This window comes from Stenella coeruleoalba (genome assembly GCF_951394435.1).
Source record: "Stenella coeruleoalba genome assembly, chromosome: 3".
Taxonomy (NCBI): domain Eukaryota; kingdom Metazoa; phylum Chordata; class Mammalia; order Artiodactyla; family Delphinidae; genus Stenella; species Stenella coeruleoalba.
The window spans coordinates 62,505,418-62,522,325 of NC_137148.1; the positions used below are offsets into that span (position 1 = coordinate 62,505,418).

The 16,908-nt window shown below is 41.4% G+C and overlaps 1 protein-coding gene across 1 annotated transcript in view; it reads left to right on the plus strand.

The window, feature by feature from the left end:
* The first annotated feature begins 251 nt into the window (after positions 1–251).
* JMY (junction mediating and regulatory protein, p53 cofactor) overlaps positions 252–16,908 on the plus strand; it is a 78,626-nt gene continuing 61,969 nt past the window's right edge. Inside the window, exon 1 of the mRNA XM_079916970.1 lies at positions 252–1,437. Within this exon, the coding sequence (XP_079773096.1) occupies positions 397–1,437 (1,041 nt within the window). The 5' untranslated portion in view covers positions 252–396. The remainder of the gene's footprint in view (positions 1,438–16,908) is intronic.

Here is a 16,908-nt window from a genome sequence, read left to right on the forward strand (position 1 = left end):
TCCCGACCACCTACCCGCCTGCGCGGCGCTAGGCACCCCGCGCCTCACCTCCGGAGCGCCGCAGACGCAGCACCGCGGCCTCGCTCGGGGGGCGGCCCGGGCGGGCGCCAGGCGCTGCCGCAGCGCAGGGCTTGTAAACAGATCCGGCCGCACGTGACCATGTGAACTACCTGCTCCTGCGACGCGTATTGTCTTTCCCGCGAGCCGCACCACAAAGGAGCACGGTGGGTGCGAGTGCGAAGAGACTGGCGAGCGAGCGGGGAGAGCCGGCCGGCGCGCTAAGATGGCTGAAGGCTCCCGGCGAGGGTGAGCTGGGGGCGCGGTGCAGTCAGCCGGTGAGTCCTCGGGCGGGCAGGGCCGGCGGCGCCTTCCCCGCGGCCTGGCGCCGGAGCCACCATGTCGTTTGCGCTCGAGGAGACGCTCGAGTCGGACTGGGTGGCCGTGCGGCCCCATGTGTTCGACGAGCGCGAGAAGCACAAGTTCGTCTTCATCGTAGCCTGGAACGAGATTGAGGGCAAGTTTGCCATAACCTGCCACAACCGGACGGCCCAGAGGCAGAGAAGCGGCACCCGGGAGCAGGCAGGGGCGCGAGGGGGCGCTGAGCCTGGTGCACCCGCGTCCGACGGGACCCGGGGGCCGGGCAGCCCGGCGGGCAAGGGTCGCCCCGAGGCCACTGCCTCCGCGACTCTGGGCAGGAGCCCCGGGTCCCGGAGGCGCCCGGCCTGGGCGGAGGGAGGCTCTCCGCGGAGCGCGTGCAGCCTTCGGGGGGACCCACTGCTGCGGAGTTCGGCCGGCAAAGGGGCGGAGAGCCCTCTCCGGAGCCTAGTGCGGGCCAACTCCAGCCCGGTCCGGAGGACATCTGGAGGCAGAGATGTGGCGGGGGCTGCGGCTGCGGCAGCCCCGCCGGCGCCCAAGGAGGCGCCGGTGTCGTCGGTGCGGGTAGTGAGCGCCTGCGGGACGGTCACCGAGGAGATCGAGGTGCTGGAAATGGTGAGGGAGGACGAGGCGGACCCGGCGGCGCTGGCGCTCTCGGACGCTGAGCAGCCGCAGCCCGCCGCCGAGCTGGAGTCCCCGGCCGAGGAGTGCAGCTGGGCCGGGCTCTTCTCCTTCCAGGATCTGCGCGCGGTGCACCAGCAGCTGTGCTCCGTGAACTCGCAGCTGGAGCCGTGCCTGCCTGTGTTCCCCGAGGAGCCCTCGGGCATGTGGACGGTGCTGTTCGGGGGCGCCCCGGAGATGACCGAGCAGGAGATAGACACGCTGTGTTACCAGCTACAGGTTTACCTGGGTCACGGCCTGGACACCTGTGGCTGGAAGATCCTCTCCCAGGTACTCTTCACCGAGACCGATGACCCGGAGGAGTATTACGAAAGCCTTAGCGAGCTGCGGCAGAAGGGCTACGAAGAAGTGCTTCAGCGGGCCAGGAAGCGCATCCAGGAGGTAAGAACGTAGTCTGGGCTCCACTCATTGCTTTTGGTTCCTCCTCACTGCCGGAGGCTGGAGCCTCGGTCTAGGTTGTGCGCATTTGGGGCGCTTGTGTTTCTAGCTAGACAACGGAAAAGGAATGGCTCCTGACCTATCTCCCCCTTTATTCCTTTCAATAGTGGGGAAAACCGTGGCTTTCCTTAGTTTGCTCTGTGAAGGAACTTTGATAAGTCTTTAGAGTTCTGCCTCCCACTTATCACATAGCTTCTATAAAGTGCTCTGTTTGCTACTAAGTACTGGTAATAAGATTAAAGCCATTTAGCAGAAAGCTGTCCCATAAGTATAAGCTAAATGAGTGTTTCTTTGTCCCTGAAGTTGTTTCCAGCAATAATTGCCCAGATTATTAACCTTACTTTCCTGGCGTCATGTTCATTTATTCAAAATGGTTTGTCTTATGGAGCAAAAACGGTCAGTTTTTTGTCTCCATGTGTGATTTGGCAACTTAGGCAAATTTACAAATCATTTTCCTCCAGATGAGTGGCCTGTCCAAATGAAAAAGCCCCTACTGACAATTGGATGCAAATGGACTTTGAAAGGTTTTATACACACTCTAGGAATATAGCAAGTCTTTAAAGAGAGCTCATGTTTCACTCTTGTTTTAGGGAGAAAAAAGGCCTTGGGCAGGAATGTTTATTATGCTTTTGGACTTGAGAAGTAAAAGTAGTGCAAACACTTTTTCAAACGAATCTTTAAAATAACAGGAAACAATGGGAAAAGGTCTGAATGGTTATACACAGGGAGCTCTACGATGAGGAAAAGATACGTATAATTTGAGGTCATGTGTACTTATCAGCTTCTGCTGAAAAAACTACTAAAGAAGTACTCTCGTTCTCAAAGCAATTTATTATTTTTAGTATTAGTATCAATTGAGGTTGGAGTTGGGGTGGGGAAATGCCCCCTTTTATCGTGTTTATATTGCTGACATTGTGTTGTCATCTGTCAGCCTTGCCTATGTTTCTGTACTACTTGAATCCTATTAGTGCTAGGAAGCTGGAGCCTTCTGGTTTCTTCATAGAATATTATGAAGTCTTTGCTAGACTTAAGGATTTAGGAAATAATACTTTATTGCTTATCCCACGGTGCTCTCTTAAAACTTAGAGTGAATCCAGGTTTTGACTTCTGTTAGTTTACTTTATGCTAAACATCACCCGTCATAGTATGATCCTGTAGTTCCAGGAATCTGTTTTTATTTCCCTTTTTATCATCTCATTTCTGGAGTCTGTGTTCTACCTTAAATCCTTTCTGGAAGGAAGTGACAAATCTTAAAATGGTCACATTGTCTTTAGAGTTTTCATAGTGACCGGTATTTCTTTTAAACTGCAAGAACAAAGTTAGTGCTTCTTTCGCTTATTCATTTTACAGGTGTATATTATCCTTTTTTTTTTTAAAACTTTCTATGTTTTAAACCCTGAACGATGTAGGTATGTCTGCTTTTAACTTTACTGATACTCAGAAAAAATAATTATTTCTGGTTATTTCATTCAAACTGGGTCAAAAATGAAGGCTGCTGAAAAATACAGTTTATTACAGTTTTCTAGAACTCATGTACTTTTTTGAAAAAGAGTATTTTTCCTAATTAAGGTTATATTGACCATAATGTTTTATTCTCTTCAACAGAGAAAATTTAAACTTTTAAAGAGTATTTTGTTTTGGGAAAAACTCTAAATGAAGTCTGTTCATTGAACATTAATACATAAATTTTTGATTCTTCGCTTAGTTGAACAGTATTTAAAAAATAGCTATCAAGGACAACAAATAGGTTCAGTTATAATGCCCACCCTGATTTCTACTGGAAGGTTATTTTGGAAGAAATTAAGCTCAGTAGGGGGAAAGGATTGCATGATTAATTAGTGATGTCTGCCATGGGTGTGACAGTGGGAGTGTATGGCATAACTGCCATATATTGTTTTCTTCCCCATCTGCTTAAATTTTTTGCTGTCTTAATAGTTCGCAGTACCATTTTTTTGGTAAAATCGTTGTATAAGTTGTGTCATTTTATCAATTCTATTGTGTTAGTAATTATGTCTAAATCTTTTTTTTTTTTTTTTTAATTCCCAGTTCCACAATTCTTGTGGAATTGGTTATAGGTTTTTAAAAACTAGGTATATGTGGTAAATCAAACATATTCTTAGGTATGTGTTGCTGGAAAATTTGATCCTTTGGTCATGTTTTTCCTTTAATTTCTCTGAATCTGTTTTCCGGTTCTTTTTTCTACAGTCTTCCTTTTCCTATCCATTTAAAGGTTTCAGTTTAGAGACCACACCTATTTGTGCAAAATAGTCAGTAAATTGTGGAAGGAGGGTTTTTTTTTTTAATAGAACAGACTGTACAACGAGACTGTAAACTTCTCAAGGTCACCAGCCTTGACAGTATCATGGAATTCTCTTCTTTGCCACCCCTAGTTCAGGGCCACACATCTTGTGAGCACTCTTAATAATAGTGGACAAAGGACACCAGTTTTTGTTGTTGTTGTTTTTTAGTGTTGCAGGAATTTAAAAGATTTAGAAGTGTCATTTTAATGTAAAGTTGTGAGTAAATAAAAATTTTGAGCTGATAAATGTAAATTCCTCAAGGACCATACTGTTTAAAAACAAGGAGAAAAATCTCTTAAAACTGTAAATACTGTACATAACTTCCTAAATAAGGAGTTGTTATCTGGGGTTGGTGAATTTCCTATAAATTGAGGGGAGCTATAGATGGACTTTAATGGAGTACCTTAAGTAGAATGCATAGGTGTCTGTATATGCATAGGCATAGTCACAGTTTTGGAGGGAAAGGCTTAAAGGTGTTCTTCAAAAAGAGCCTTAAAACCACAATTATAAATTATCTGCTTTGTAAGCTTAGGACATAACCTCTATTGGAATTTAATTTTTGGAATAGATTTATGATTTAATATGGGGTTATAAGAAGTAGTCCTATATCTGTCTTGTGGAGTATTGAAGAATTAAACCTTAAGTTTTCTGCCAGAAGTTTTTATTAATGGTTTACACATTTGGTCAGTTGACTAGTTTGTGAGGTGGTACAATTTATACAATATTAATGAAATTATTTTTATATGACATAAGAATTGTAGATTGTGTACTGCTTAGGGCTTTAATCTTGAGTGCAAATGAAATGTGAAATTTATTACATGGTAGGCTTGTCTTGGACTTTTACAAGGATTTACTGTAAGTAGTGCTATTTATATAGCAAGCACTAAATCCCTGAATGAATCGAGTGCCACCAAGGCCTCTTGGAATGGTTTCAGCAGTAGCCTTGGTTGTTGGTTAAAGGTGAGTATCATATCACAAGCCATACCATGGTTTGCCTTTGATGACGTGGATTTTGTAAATAATGGTTTCAGTATAAGGACCACTATTGAAATGATTGTGGTCCTTTAGATAGTAAACCTTAACCATGACGGTAGGCTTGATTAAAATCTAAAAATCATTGTTCACTTTGGAATTTATGATGTTTACAAAACTGCTCAATTCTAACTTTTCCAGTTGAAACCACTGAGAGAAGCATGTGTTTTCAAAAGCAGCCATGTAAGGCACACAGTAGACAGAGCGTACTCTGTTTGGAGTCAGGAAAACCTGGGCTTGAATTAGTACTCATCACTTCTGTGACCTGTTTAGTTATTTAACCTCTTTAAAACAGAGAAATGGGGAAAATGCTTAAAGCATTTCCGAAGACTTAAGACATGAAAAAGTACCTAAAATGTGTTTGGCACTTATAAAGGAGGCTTCCAGAAAGTGTTGCTTCAAGGCAGTGTAAATATTGGCACTACTTAGGTATTGGGGCGCTTCACATTACCTATCCCCTTTCATCCTCCACTCTATCTTCTGAGACAAGTGGCGTTTTATACCTATTTTACTGAAGCAGAAGTTGAGATTTGGCCAATTTTAAACTGCTGAGCAGTGACTAAACTCAGAGATTCAAACTTGATTTGTCCTAATCCAGACATAGGCCTTTTCTACACATGCCTTGTTTCCCTGATGACATTAGAAAGGATGTCAGTCTCCGCACCTGAGAATGGGACGGTGGCATCAGTAATTTAAAATCTAGGCAGGGAAATAATGAACTTTTAAATTAAGGTAACTTGTTCGTTTTACTTCAAATTAATCATGATAGGCATAGTGTAGGGCATAGTCCACACGTTGTGTTTTAGAAGTAGGTTGCCTATGGTGCAAGGATGGGTTTATGTTAGACAAGAGTGCCCAATCACTGTTTTCCTTTGTATTTTAAAATGACTGTAAACAACTCCTGACTTGAGTTGTTTAAGAGAAGGAGCAAGGAACTCTATGAAGATTGTTTACTTATCACCCCTCTTCCCAATTATGACTTTACTAATTTTCCTGGAAAACTAAGATTAGCTATAAAACTCCAGAGCACTGCTGAAGCCCCAACTACAGACAGTCCCCGACTTAAGGTGGTTCAGTTTTAAGATGATATGAAAGTGATACGCATTCAGTAGGAACCGTATTTCAAATTTTGATCTTTTCCTGGGTACCTTACTCTTGTAACACTGGGCAGCACACTGCAGCTCCCAGTCAGCCACAGGGTCAGTAGGGTAAAGAACCGTTCTGTGCCCATACACCTTTCTGTTTTCACTTTCAGTACAGTATTCAATCAATTACATGAGATATTTAACACTTTATTATAAAATAAGCTTTTGTTAGATGATTTTTACCCAAGTGTAGGCTAATGTGAGTGTTCTGAGCATATTTAAGGTAGGCTAGCCTCAGCTATAATGTTCAGTGGGTTAGGTGTATTAAATGCAGTTCTGATTTACAATACTTTAAACTTATGATGGGTTTATCGGGCAGTAACCCCAGTGTAAGTCAAGGAAGATCTGTGTATACATTAGAGAAATGACAGTCGTTTAGGAGTCCTAGGATGCTGGTCTTTGGGCCAGTGAGCCACAACCCATGATTAGGTATAAATAGTAGAAGCAGTCTCAGGAAGGACATAATGTACTTAGTTGCAGAGGACAGAGCTGTTCTGCCTGGATATTTCCATAAACATGGTGCAAACTGCTCTTTTACTGTAAAACAGTTAAGGAATAATGAAGCTAAATGAATTTTGTGGGATTCTTGAAAGTTGTGATGAAAGACAACAGTTGTGATGAAAGACAACAACGTTGTTTTAACAGCTGGAAACTGTTAAAATAATGACTTAGATATTTATCTCTTTTTTCAATCCTATGTCCCAATAAACTTTTGGCCATTTGTCATATTACTGAAAAAAAAAAAAAGGTAGGTGTAGAAAAAAAGTTGAATATATGTTTCTCAGTTAGTGTTTCTGTAAAACAGAAACATGGAGGCTGGTGGCAGGATGGCAGCTTTCCTGATAAATAATTTATGTGGTGGTTTCTCTGCTTGCCATTTAACATCACATGATTCCTGGCCCACCAGATATTTCACAGACATGTTTCCTCCTTGCTAAAACAAGACCAACTTGGACAAATACTTTCGTAATGTGAGTACTATCTTGTGTGTGTGTGTGTGTGTGTGTGTGTGTTGAAGGGAGAAGGTGAGTGGGAGGTTTGGTTTGTCAGACATAACAGTTGTTGTGGTTGAATTAGCAATCTTCATTCCCAAAATCTTAACATGTAACTTTAGTCTCACTGTTCTCCATTGCTGCTTTATTTGGCCTTTTATTGATTGTAGAATATTGTTGGAAGTGGTACTTGAAAGCACAGGGTGGCTTTCCATTGATGGTTAGATGTATGTGTGCTTATATTTTTGTAATGGGAAATTTCCCTGTGGCTCTTTTTACTACTCATTAATAGGCCAGGATCTGCTCCCTCTGAATCTACCCAGTTTACTTAGTTGTCATAGGAGAAAAATTAAGTTGTATGAGTAAGAGACATAGGCAGTGAAGACTGAACAATAGTTCTTGGTGCTGTTTGTTTTTTGATAGAGGTGGTGAAGTTCATTTGGCTTTTCAAGCTTCTTGTAGGGGACTGTTAATACCAAGTAGCCTTAACACAGAGTTAAGTTACTAAAACTGCATAGGAGCAGAGAAGGATTCATTCAGCAAAAAGCTAGAAATTTTTGAGTTGTTTTCTTAAGTGTGGGGAATTGCCCTTATGTTGGTCCTTGAATTTTAAATTTTATATAGTTATAATTGCATATAATAGACTTTTCAGATTATAGTGAAGGTTTTGTATAATAGGCTATGAAATAAAAATAGGCCTTGTGAGCTAGACGTTTTATAGAGAGTGGTCTTAAGGATAAATGAAGTTCATTTAATGATTTGGGGCTTTATTGTAACTTCTAAGGTTACAGTGAGGGTGATGGCTTGGGGCTTAGTTTATTCAACAAATGTTATTAGTGCAATGAAGTAATATAGGCACAGGGAGAATACAGTGATAAACAAGAATGATCATTTTCTTCAGGAAAAAAATTTTAATTAAAATTGGTTACCAAGTCATCCTGCTGCTAACAATTAGTTGAGGTAGGGTACTTTTTAAGAAATGTCTCACTACACTATCTTAATTAATGCTTAGTGGAAAGAAAATTTATTGAACATGGCTCAGGAAAATCTGTGTTTTTGTCCTAGTTGTGATACTAGTTGCTTGACCTTATGCTGTCACTTACCCTCTGTGGGCGTTAATTTCATGTTTGCAGAATGAAATTACAGTCTTCTTTTCCATAAGGATCCAGGGCAGTTTACAAACACAGTGTGGCAACTGTTGGGACCTGAGCCACTTGTTTTATGTGCTTGTATCCAGGTTTGGGTCCCTCTGCAGTAAGGTGACTGTCTAAGACATAGCACTTCTAATGTTGCTAGAGTTTCTTCAGGCTTTGAAAAAGCTCTGATTCATTTTTGAGTACACGAGGGCACTGAAGCAGGCAGGAGTGGTGTTTCTGCCTGTTTTTTTTACTCGTTTTCTAGTCCTCACTTTCTTCATTATCATTACTTGAGGGTTTTGTGTGTGTGTGTGCTTTTCCCTATGGACTTTATTGTTAAAACTGCTTTCCCATTATTTTTTTGATAACTTGCTAAAGTTACACTTACAAAACCGTTTAATTACTAAAATTATTTCTGAAAGCCATTCTTCCTCTTCACCTTGCTATCTGAGTCTGTCCCGTCTTTACTGACTCTTAACAGGGTAATAACTGGGGCAACCAATATGTAGAGACGTATGTGAGGCTCTGGTTTTTTTGTTGTTGTTTTTTGTTTTTTTTTTTTGGCGGTACGTGGCCTCTCACTGTTGTGGCCTCTCCCGTTGCGGAGCACAGGCTCCGGACGCGCAGGCTCAGCGGCCATGGCTCACAGGCCCAGCTGCTCTGGGGCATGTGGGATCTTCCCGGACCGGGGCACGAACCTGTGTCCCCTGCATTGGCAGGCGGACTCTCAACCACTGCGCCACCAGGGAAGCCCTGTTGTTGTTTTTTTTTTTAAATTGATTCATTAGTTAATGTATTTGTTTGGCTGCGTTGGGTTTTCGTTGCTGTGCACGGGCTTTCTCTTGTTGCGGCGAGCAGGGGCTATTCTTCGTTGCCCTCTATGGGCTTCTCATTCTGGTGGCTTCTCGTTGTGGAGCACGGGCTCTAGGCGGATGGGCTTCAGTAGTTGCAGCACATGTGCTCAGTAGTTGAGCACGCAGGGTCAGTAGTTGTGGCACACGGTCTTGGTTGCTCTGCGGCATGTGGGATCTTCCTGGACCAGGGCTCGAACCTGTGTGCCCTGCGTTGGCAGGCAGATTCTCAACTACTGTGTGACCAGGAAAGTCCTGAGGCTCTAGTTTTTAATGATCACAATAACTAATTTTTATTGAATGCTTCCTGTGGGTCAAGCACTGTGCAGACGTATTTAAATATTGATACATTAAGTTAGCATGTTGATAGGAGTTAAGAGGTAGGGTTCAAGTGAGTTTGAGCCCTGCTCCTCCACTTAATAGCTTTATGTATTTGGGCCCACCTAATTCTCTCAGTGCCTTAGCTTCCTCATCTGTAAAGTGAGGAGAATAATACTGCTGCCTCATAGAGTGATTTAAAAGTAGCTTTTATGTAAGGTACTTAGAACAGTGCCATTTACTCAATAAACACTTGATAAATGTTAACTCTTATTAATATTAATCTTCATATCAACCTAACAGGTAGGGATTTTACAATAGAGGAAACAGGTTCAAAGAGATTAGATAAACTTGCCTAAGATAACATATCTGTGTAAGAGAACCAGATTCAAATCCATGCCTGATTCCAGCTGGTTTTCTTAACCACTAGACTATCTTCACCCCTGTAGAAAGGGAATAAGGCTAACCGATAAACTTAGCCTTTGTCAAATTGAAATACATGGTTAATGTCTCATCATTGGACAGAAACATTAACAGTGTCTGGCTGATGACTGTTTTTGGGCCTTTGTCAAATTGAAGTACATGGTTAATGTCTCATCATTGGACAGAAACATTAACAGTGTTTGGCTGATGACTGTTTTTGGAAAACCTTGATTATGTACATATACTGTAACCAACCATGTTGTCTGTCATTGGAGAACATTGTAATCCCAGAGGAGGTGAATTTAAATTTGTGCATGTATGATACATAAAACTCTAATGTGAGACAGAATGCATATGTCTTTCTTATACAGACTCATAAAAATAATTTTCCTGTAACCACAGGAAGAATAAATGTTACACTGATGTTTAAATATCTGTTGTAATTTCTGTTCTATATTAAGCTAGCTAAGGGTGAGTTGGTTTAGATGGTGTGATAGTAGCTTACTTTCAAGAAAATTTATTTTCTCCTCTAAACATTTCCTGATACTTTTTCCCCCCACAGTAGAAATAGGGAATTTGGTGTATTTTAAGGTAAGACCTGAAATCTACCTCGTTTCTCATGCTATTTATTCCCATTTCAAACAATTGGTACATAACTTTGAATAGTTAATATTATACTCCCCTTCCCCTCATAACTATACTAAATAATTATCTTACTTTTCTGGCTAGGCAGAGGAGGAAGGCAGTTAAGGATGTTAACTCTCTTGATATATTTTCAGTTGGAAATCCTGCCTCCTTTTTTTTCCCTTTTATGTTAGGTGATGTGAGTTTGGGTATTGGGGTTGCCAAACGAAAATGAAAGGTTATGCCAAGTAGGGTTAGAGAAAGGGAGTTTGGGATTGACATGTACACACTGCTGTATTTAGTATAGATAACCAACAAAGATCTACTGTATAGCACGGGGAACTCTGCTCAATACTCTGTAATAACCTAAATGGAAAAAGAATTTGAAGAATAGATACATGTACTATATGTATAACTGAATCACTTTGCTGTACACCCGAAACTAACACAACATTGTTAATCAACCATACTCCAATATAAAATTAAAAAAAAAAAAGAAATGGAGGATTAAGAGAGAAAGGGACAAGAATTAACTTTAGCAATAGCTGAACATGCATTATTTTGGTAAAAGGAAATTATGTGCCAGCTCACAGTGAAGCCTGTCGAGGTGCTTGATTTTTGTAAACAGTGTGTTAAAAGGTCTCTGGCTCCCTGGAGGGCCTTGGAGTTGGCTCTTGAGCAGGTTTTACTCTATATGTGAAGTGTTATGAGACCTAAAACTTGAAAGAAAAAAAACACTTATTTATTTTTATTGAGTTATAATTGATTTTCAATATTATATTAGTTTCAGGTGTACAACATAGTGATTCAAAATTTTTGTAGATTATACTCCATCTAAAGTTGCTGTAGGACTTTCCTGGTGGCACAGTGGTTAAGAATCTGCCTGCCAGTGCAGGGGACATAGGTTCGATCCCTGGTCTGAGAAGATCCCACAGGCCATGGAGCAACTAAGCCCGTGTGCCACAACTACTGAGCCTGTGCTCTAGAGCCTGCAAGCCACAACTACTGAGCCCGTGTGCCACAACTGTTGAAGCCTGCACACCTAGAGCCTGTGCTCTGCAACAAGAGAAGCCCCCGCTCACTACAACTAGAGAAGGCCCGCGCACAGCAATGAAGACCCAATGCAGCCAAAAATAAATAAATAAATTTATATATAAAACAAAAATTTACTGTAAAATATTAGCTATATTCCCTTTGCTGTACAGCATATCCTTGTAGCTTATTTACTTTATACATAATACTTTGTCCCTTTTAATCCCCTTACCTCTATTTCCCATCCCCCTTGCCCTCTCCCCACTGGTAACCACTAGTTTGTTCTCTATATCTCTGAGTCTGTTTCTTTTTTTTTGTTACGTTCATTCCTTTGTTTTACTTTTTAGACTCCATATATATGTGATATCATACCGTATTTGTCTTTTCTGAGTTGTTTTACTAAGCATAATACCCTCCAGGTCCATCCATGTTGTTCAGATGGCAAAATTTCATTTTTTTTAAAATGGCTGAGTATTATTCCATTGTATATATATTTCATCGTATTTTCAGTCTTCCTAGACCCAGAAGATTGGTATCATTCACGTAAGGGAAAGATGATAGACTGGTTATGAGTAGGGACAAATAAGGTAGTGGTTAAGAGCTTGAGTTAAGCTGTGGAGGATTCACTTCTGTCTTTCACCGGCTACCTAACTTTAGGCAAGTTCTGGTTCTCTGCCTCTGGTTCTTTGTAAAATGGCATAATAGTTATACCTACATCACTGTGTTATATGTACATACTGATTAGTAAATGCATACTGATTCAGAAATGTTAAATATGAATTTTAGAACTGAAGAACTATGGAGTCATTCATGCATTGGTTACTGCTTTCTCATGTTGCTCCTATACCCACTTTAGTTTAATCTCACTGTTTCATCCTGGGACTATTTCAAGGATGAAAATATTGAAACTATTCAATAGTTTGAATAGTTTGGATGTATGGACTATTTCATCTCACTATTTCATCCTTAGCTCCCCTTCAGTGTCTTCCTTGCATTGTAGCCTTTGTATACCTTGCTCCCAAACTATTTTATGATGTGGACCATTTTTAAAGTCTTTATTGAATTTGTTACAATGTTGCTTCTGTTTTATGTTTTGGTTTTTTGGCCCTGCGGCATGTGGGATCCTAGCTCCCCGACCAGGGATCGAACCTGCACCCCCTGCATTGGATGGCAAAGTCTTAACCACTGGACCACCACGGAAGTCCCCCAAACTATTTTAAGGCATTACTTTGCACATCTTCATACCCAACTCTTTAGCTGTAACATACACACACCAAACCAAACTCCTCCATTGCTTACCACTGTCCTGTGAACAGATTCCAAATTCCTGACATTCAGAGTCATGCATATTTTGGTTAGCTTGCCAGTCTCTTATCTCTTTCTCTGCTCTACGTGAACCTTTCATTATTCTAGTCAAGCTCTTTTACCCATTATTCACTGAGCTCACCATACACCATGCTCCATTGTATAGGACACCCACCCCACCCATGTTGTCATTCTTTTGTCTAAGTTCCACCCTTCTTTCCAGGGCCAGGTCAGGTGCCCTTCCTGAAGAAAGTCATTTCTGACCACTGTCAGAAACCAGAGGGCTTGCTGTCAGAAATTCGGAGATCAGAGAGGCCTTATGTTACATACGGTTCATATCATGCATAACTGCTGCCCTGGTTTTTCTCCTTATGGACCCCTTCTACCCTTTAAAATGCATTTAACCAGGAGACAGAGATGGGGTTTGTTGTTAGTTTTTTCTAATGCCTGAATTCCCCAGTGTTTCTGTACACAGCAGGTGCTCGGTAGATGTTTTTTGATATGTTATAAAGGTGGTTTCTGTGTATGACATGTATACATGTACCTAACATTTTTTTTTTTTTTTGCGGTAAGCGGGCCTCTCACTGTTGTGGCCTCTCCTGTTGCGGAGCACAGGCTCCGGACGCGCAGGCTCAGCGGCCATGGCTCACGGGCCCAGCCGCTCCGCGGCATGTGGGATCTTCCCAGACCGGGGCACGAACCCGTGTACCCTGCATTGGCAGGCGGACTCTCAACCACTGCGCCACCGGGGAAGCCCACATGTACCTAACATTTTAATTAAAGGTGTCTCCTCCCCAGGAGTAAAATGAAGTCAAATTTGCCACTCACCTATGAAGTGAAGAATCTGAAAACCAATTTTTATTTATTTTTTATTTTTTTTTGCAGTATGTGGGCCTCTCACTGCTGTGGCCTCTCCCGTTGCGGAGCACAGGCTCCGGACGCGCAGGCTCAGTGGCCATGACTCACGGGCCCAGCCGCTCCGCGGCATGTGGGTTCTTCCCGGACCGGGGCACGAACCCATGCCCCCTCCATCAGCAGGCAGACTCTCAACCACTGTGCCACCAGGGAAGCCCTGAAAACCAATTTTTAAAATATCAGAATGGGTCATTACTGTCAGTAGCCCTTACACTTTGTAAAATTGGATTTCAGCATTAACAGTTGTCGACAATCAGTGATTAACATAGAAATAACAAAAATGATTCAAACAAGAACAGAGTTGAGCAGTGCTTTGTGAATGTGGAAAATGTGTGTGGCATTGGTCCTTACTTGACAGTTGGGGAAACAAGTCACCTAGACCTAAGGGCAGTTCCTAGGCAGTTCCACAGATCCAATTTCATTGCTGGTATAGGCCTCTCCCATCTGAGCACCTCATTGCTAGTCTTGAGTCACCCTTTTCCACAAACAGATGATTGTTTGCATGTCTTAATAATTAATGATGATATTATTTGTAGATTTTTATGTTGCTTCTTAAACATCTTTTTTTTTTGGCTGTGTTGGGTCTTTGTTGCTGGGCACGGGCTTTCTCTAGTTACTGTGAGCAGGGGCTACTCTTCGTTGTGGTGCGCGGGCTTCTCATTGCGTTGGCTTCTCTTGCTGCGGAGTACGGGTTCTAGTTGCGAGGGCTTCAATAGTTGTGGCTCGCAGGCCCCTAGAGCTCATGGGGGGTGTCAGTAGTTGTGGAGCGTGGGCTCAGTAGTTGTGGTGCACAGGCTTATTTGCTCCGTGGTATGTGGGATCTTCCTGGACCAGGGATCAAACCCATGTCTGCTGCATTGGCAGGCGGATTCTTAACCACTGCACCACCAGGGAAGTCCTAAACATCTTTTTTTTTTTTTTTTTTCTTTTTTCCTGTCTGTACCTCGAGGCATGTGGGATCTTAGTTCCCAGACCAGGGATCAAACCCGTACCCTGTGCAGTGGAAGCACAGAGTCTTTAATCACTGGACCACCGGGGAAGTCCCTAAACATCTTATTAATTAAGGGGAAAAAAATGAGGCACTCTTTGGGGTTTGACACATTAAAGTAGGAAGAAAGTTATGAAACTCTGCTCAGGAGAGAGTTTAGCTTCTAAATTTTATACCTAGGACTTCAGAAATTATTCTAGGATCTTCAAGGATAGTGGCAGTCCTATAATCCTGAAGTCAGAAAGAGGACTCTAGCACTAACTCTGATTGGCACAGTACAGGATGGGGACTCCACAGTTAAGCACAGGAGGTGCTCTTTTTCTCTCCTGTATTTGTAACTTTTCACTGGGTTAGAAGCCAAGTTGAATAGGATTAGGGAAGGGAGTAAATGGCACAAGGTAGTTTTGTTCTTTCTCTGTTGCAGTGGTTAGGGTTAGGGGAGTCTTGAAAGAAATTATTTAAAAGCTGTTGTCACTATCTCCTTTAACAACCTGATGAAAGTTGTGGGTCCTTGCCCTAGAGAAATTTTGCAATAAGCAGAGCTTTGTTTCAAAAATCAGTGTAGGTTAAAAGCTTAGTTTTTATCAGGTTAGATCAGGGGAGGCAAAAAAGGTGTCCATTAGGAAAGCTGGAAAGAAGGGTAAGGGAGAAGTGTTCTACTTATTAGGCTAATATATTTAATTAATGCTTTATATAATTCTGCTTCATTTCTTTTAAGTGAATCGGTAGAGCAAAATAACTTTCTAAAATTGCATTAGAGATGTGTCAGATTTGGAAACAAATAATTCAGCTCTTTACTTTCAGCCCCTGTTCCCGCCTGTCCTCCTTTCCTCTGCATCCTGTAGTGAGCATCTCTATATTGTATTGGGTGCAGTTGAGCCCTTCTGAAATCATCCTTTGCAGGCATGTTGTATTCTCAGATACATCTGTGTTCTGACTCCGTTTGTGTCCATCAATGAATCTTCCCAAATTAGCAAACAGCATTTTCTCCATTTTAAATTCAGGCCTTCACTGTACATCCCAAACATCCTTAATCCTAAGCAAGCTGACTCTCTTTCCAATTTCTTTGTACGCTTTTTTGTGTGTATTATTTATAGCACCTTTTACATTTCACAGTTCATAACCTGCAAATAGCCACAGTTCAGTTTATTTAGTCCCTGGATTTAGTCAGCTTTGGTTAGCAAAATAGAAAATTAAATACATTACTATAACAGGTTGTGATTATATTTTACAGTTGAATTCTTTTATCTGAGTTTATAGGAAATGGTTTAGACTAAACAGTCTAATGCTTAGTAAATTGCATCTTTTGACATTTTAAAATACATTTCCTTTAAGATTATTTTCGGATCCTTAGATTAAACTAGATTGCGAGTTGAAGCTATAATTGGTTTTTAGGTAATCGAATGTTAGAAAAACATGAAACTTTATAGCAAAGAAGACAAATTAATAAATTAGCAGTGTTAGGTGAGATGCCTTGAGCTTCTCTGCAGGAGTATTAAGTTTAGTTGGTTCATAATAGCTTTGCAGAAGTACTGCTCTGTTGATCAAAGGCATTTGGGAAATAAATAAATGTTAATATTTGAATAGAATAACTGATTTTCTTTCTTGTGGTTGCATGTCTGTGTAGAGTCCTATTATGATTTAATTAACAAGCATATAGTGACATGATGTTTTTGTGTTGGTACAAAATAGTATCTAAACTGTTTGGTGCGTTATATTTACTTTAGTGTCTCTGTAAGAAGAGCTCAAAGAAGCTTAGTATTTGAGGATTGTCTTACTGATGAATCCTGTCATTTGAGTGCTTGTAAATGGCTCGGGGAAATGTATTATTGAGGGACGTTGCTACCATGTTGGGTTTTTTCTTATTCTTTTAACAATTTTGCTATTCCTAGGACTCGGTAGAAAATCAACGTAAATGTTCCATTTTCAAGTGGAATAAAAAATAAAGGGCTTCTGTGAATGCATATTTTCTTGCAAGGAGAGAATTATTGCCTTTATTAAAACTATAAAAAGATAGTTTAGGGAATTCCCTGGAGGTCCAGTGGCTAGGACTCCGTGCTTTCACTGCTGAGGGTTTGGGTTCGATCTCTGGGGGACTAAGATCCCACAAGCTGCAAGGCGTGGCCAAAAAAAAAAGTTCATGATTCATTGTAAAGATTACCATTGTTTTGCTGCTATTATACACTCACCTCACCCCCACCCCCCCATTTTCTTGTCCTGTTCTTCCTTAATCTGGTTATTTTATTTCTGACGCGCTGCAACCTTGGTGTTAAGCCATGGTGGAGGTGAGCACCTTTGCCACGAGTTAGAACTGATTTCTGGGACTTGAGAAGAGTGTCGTGATTAGAAATTG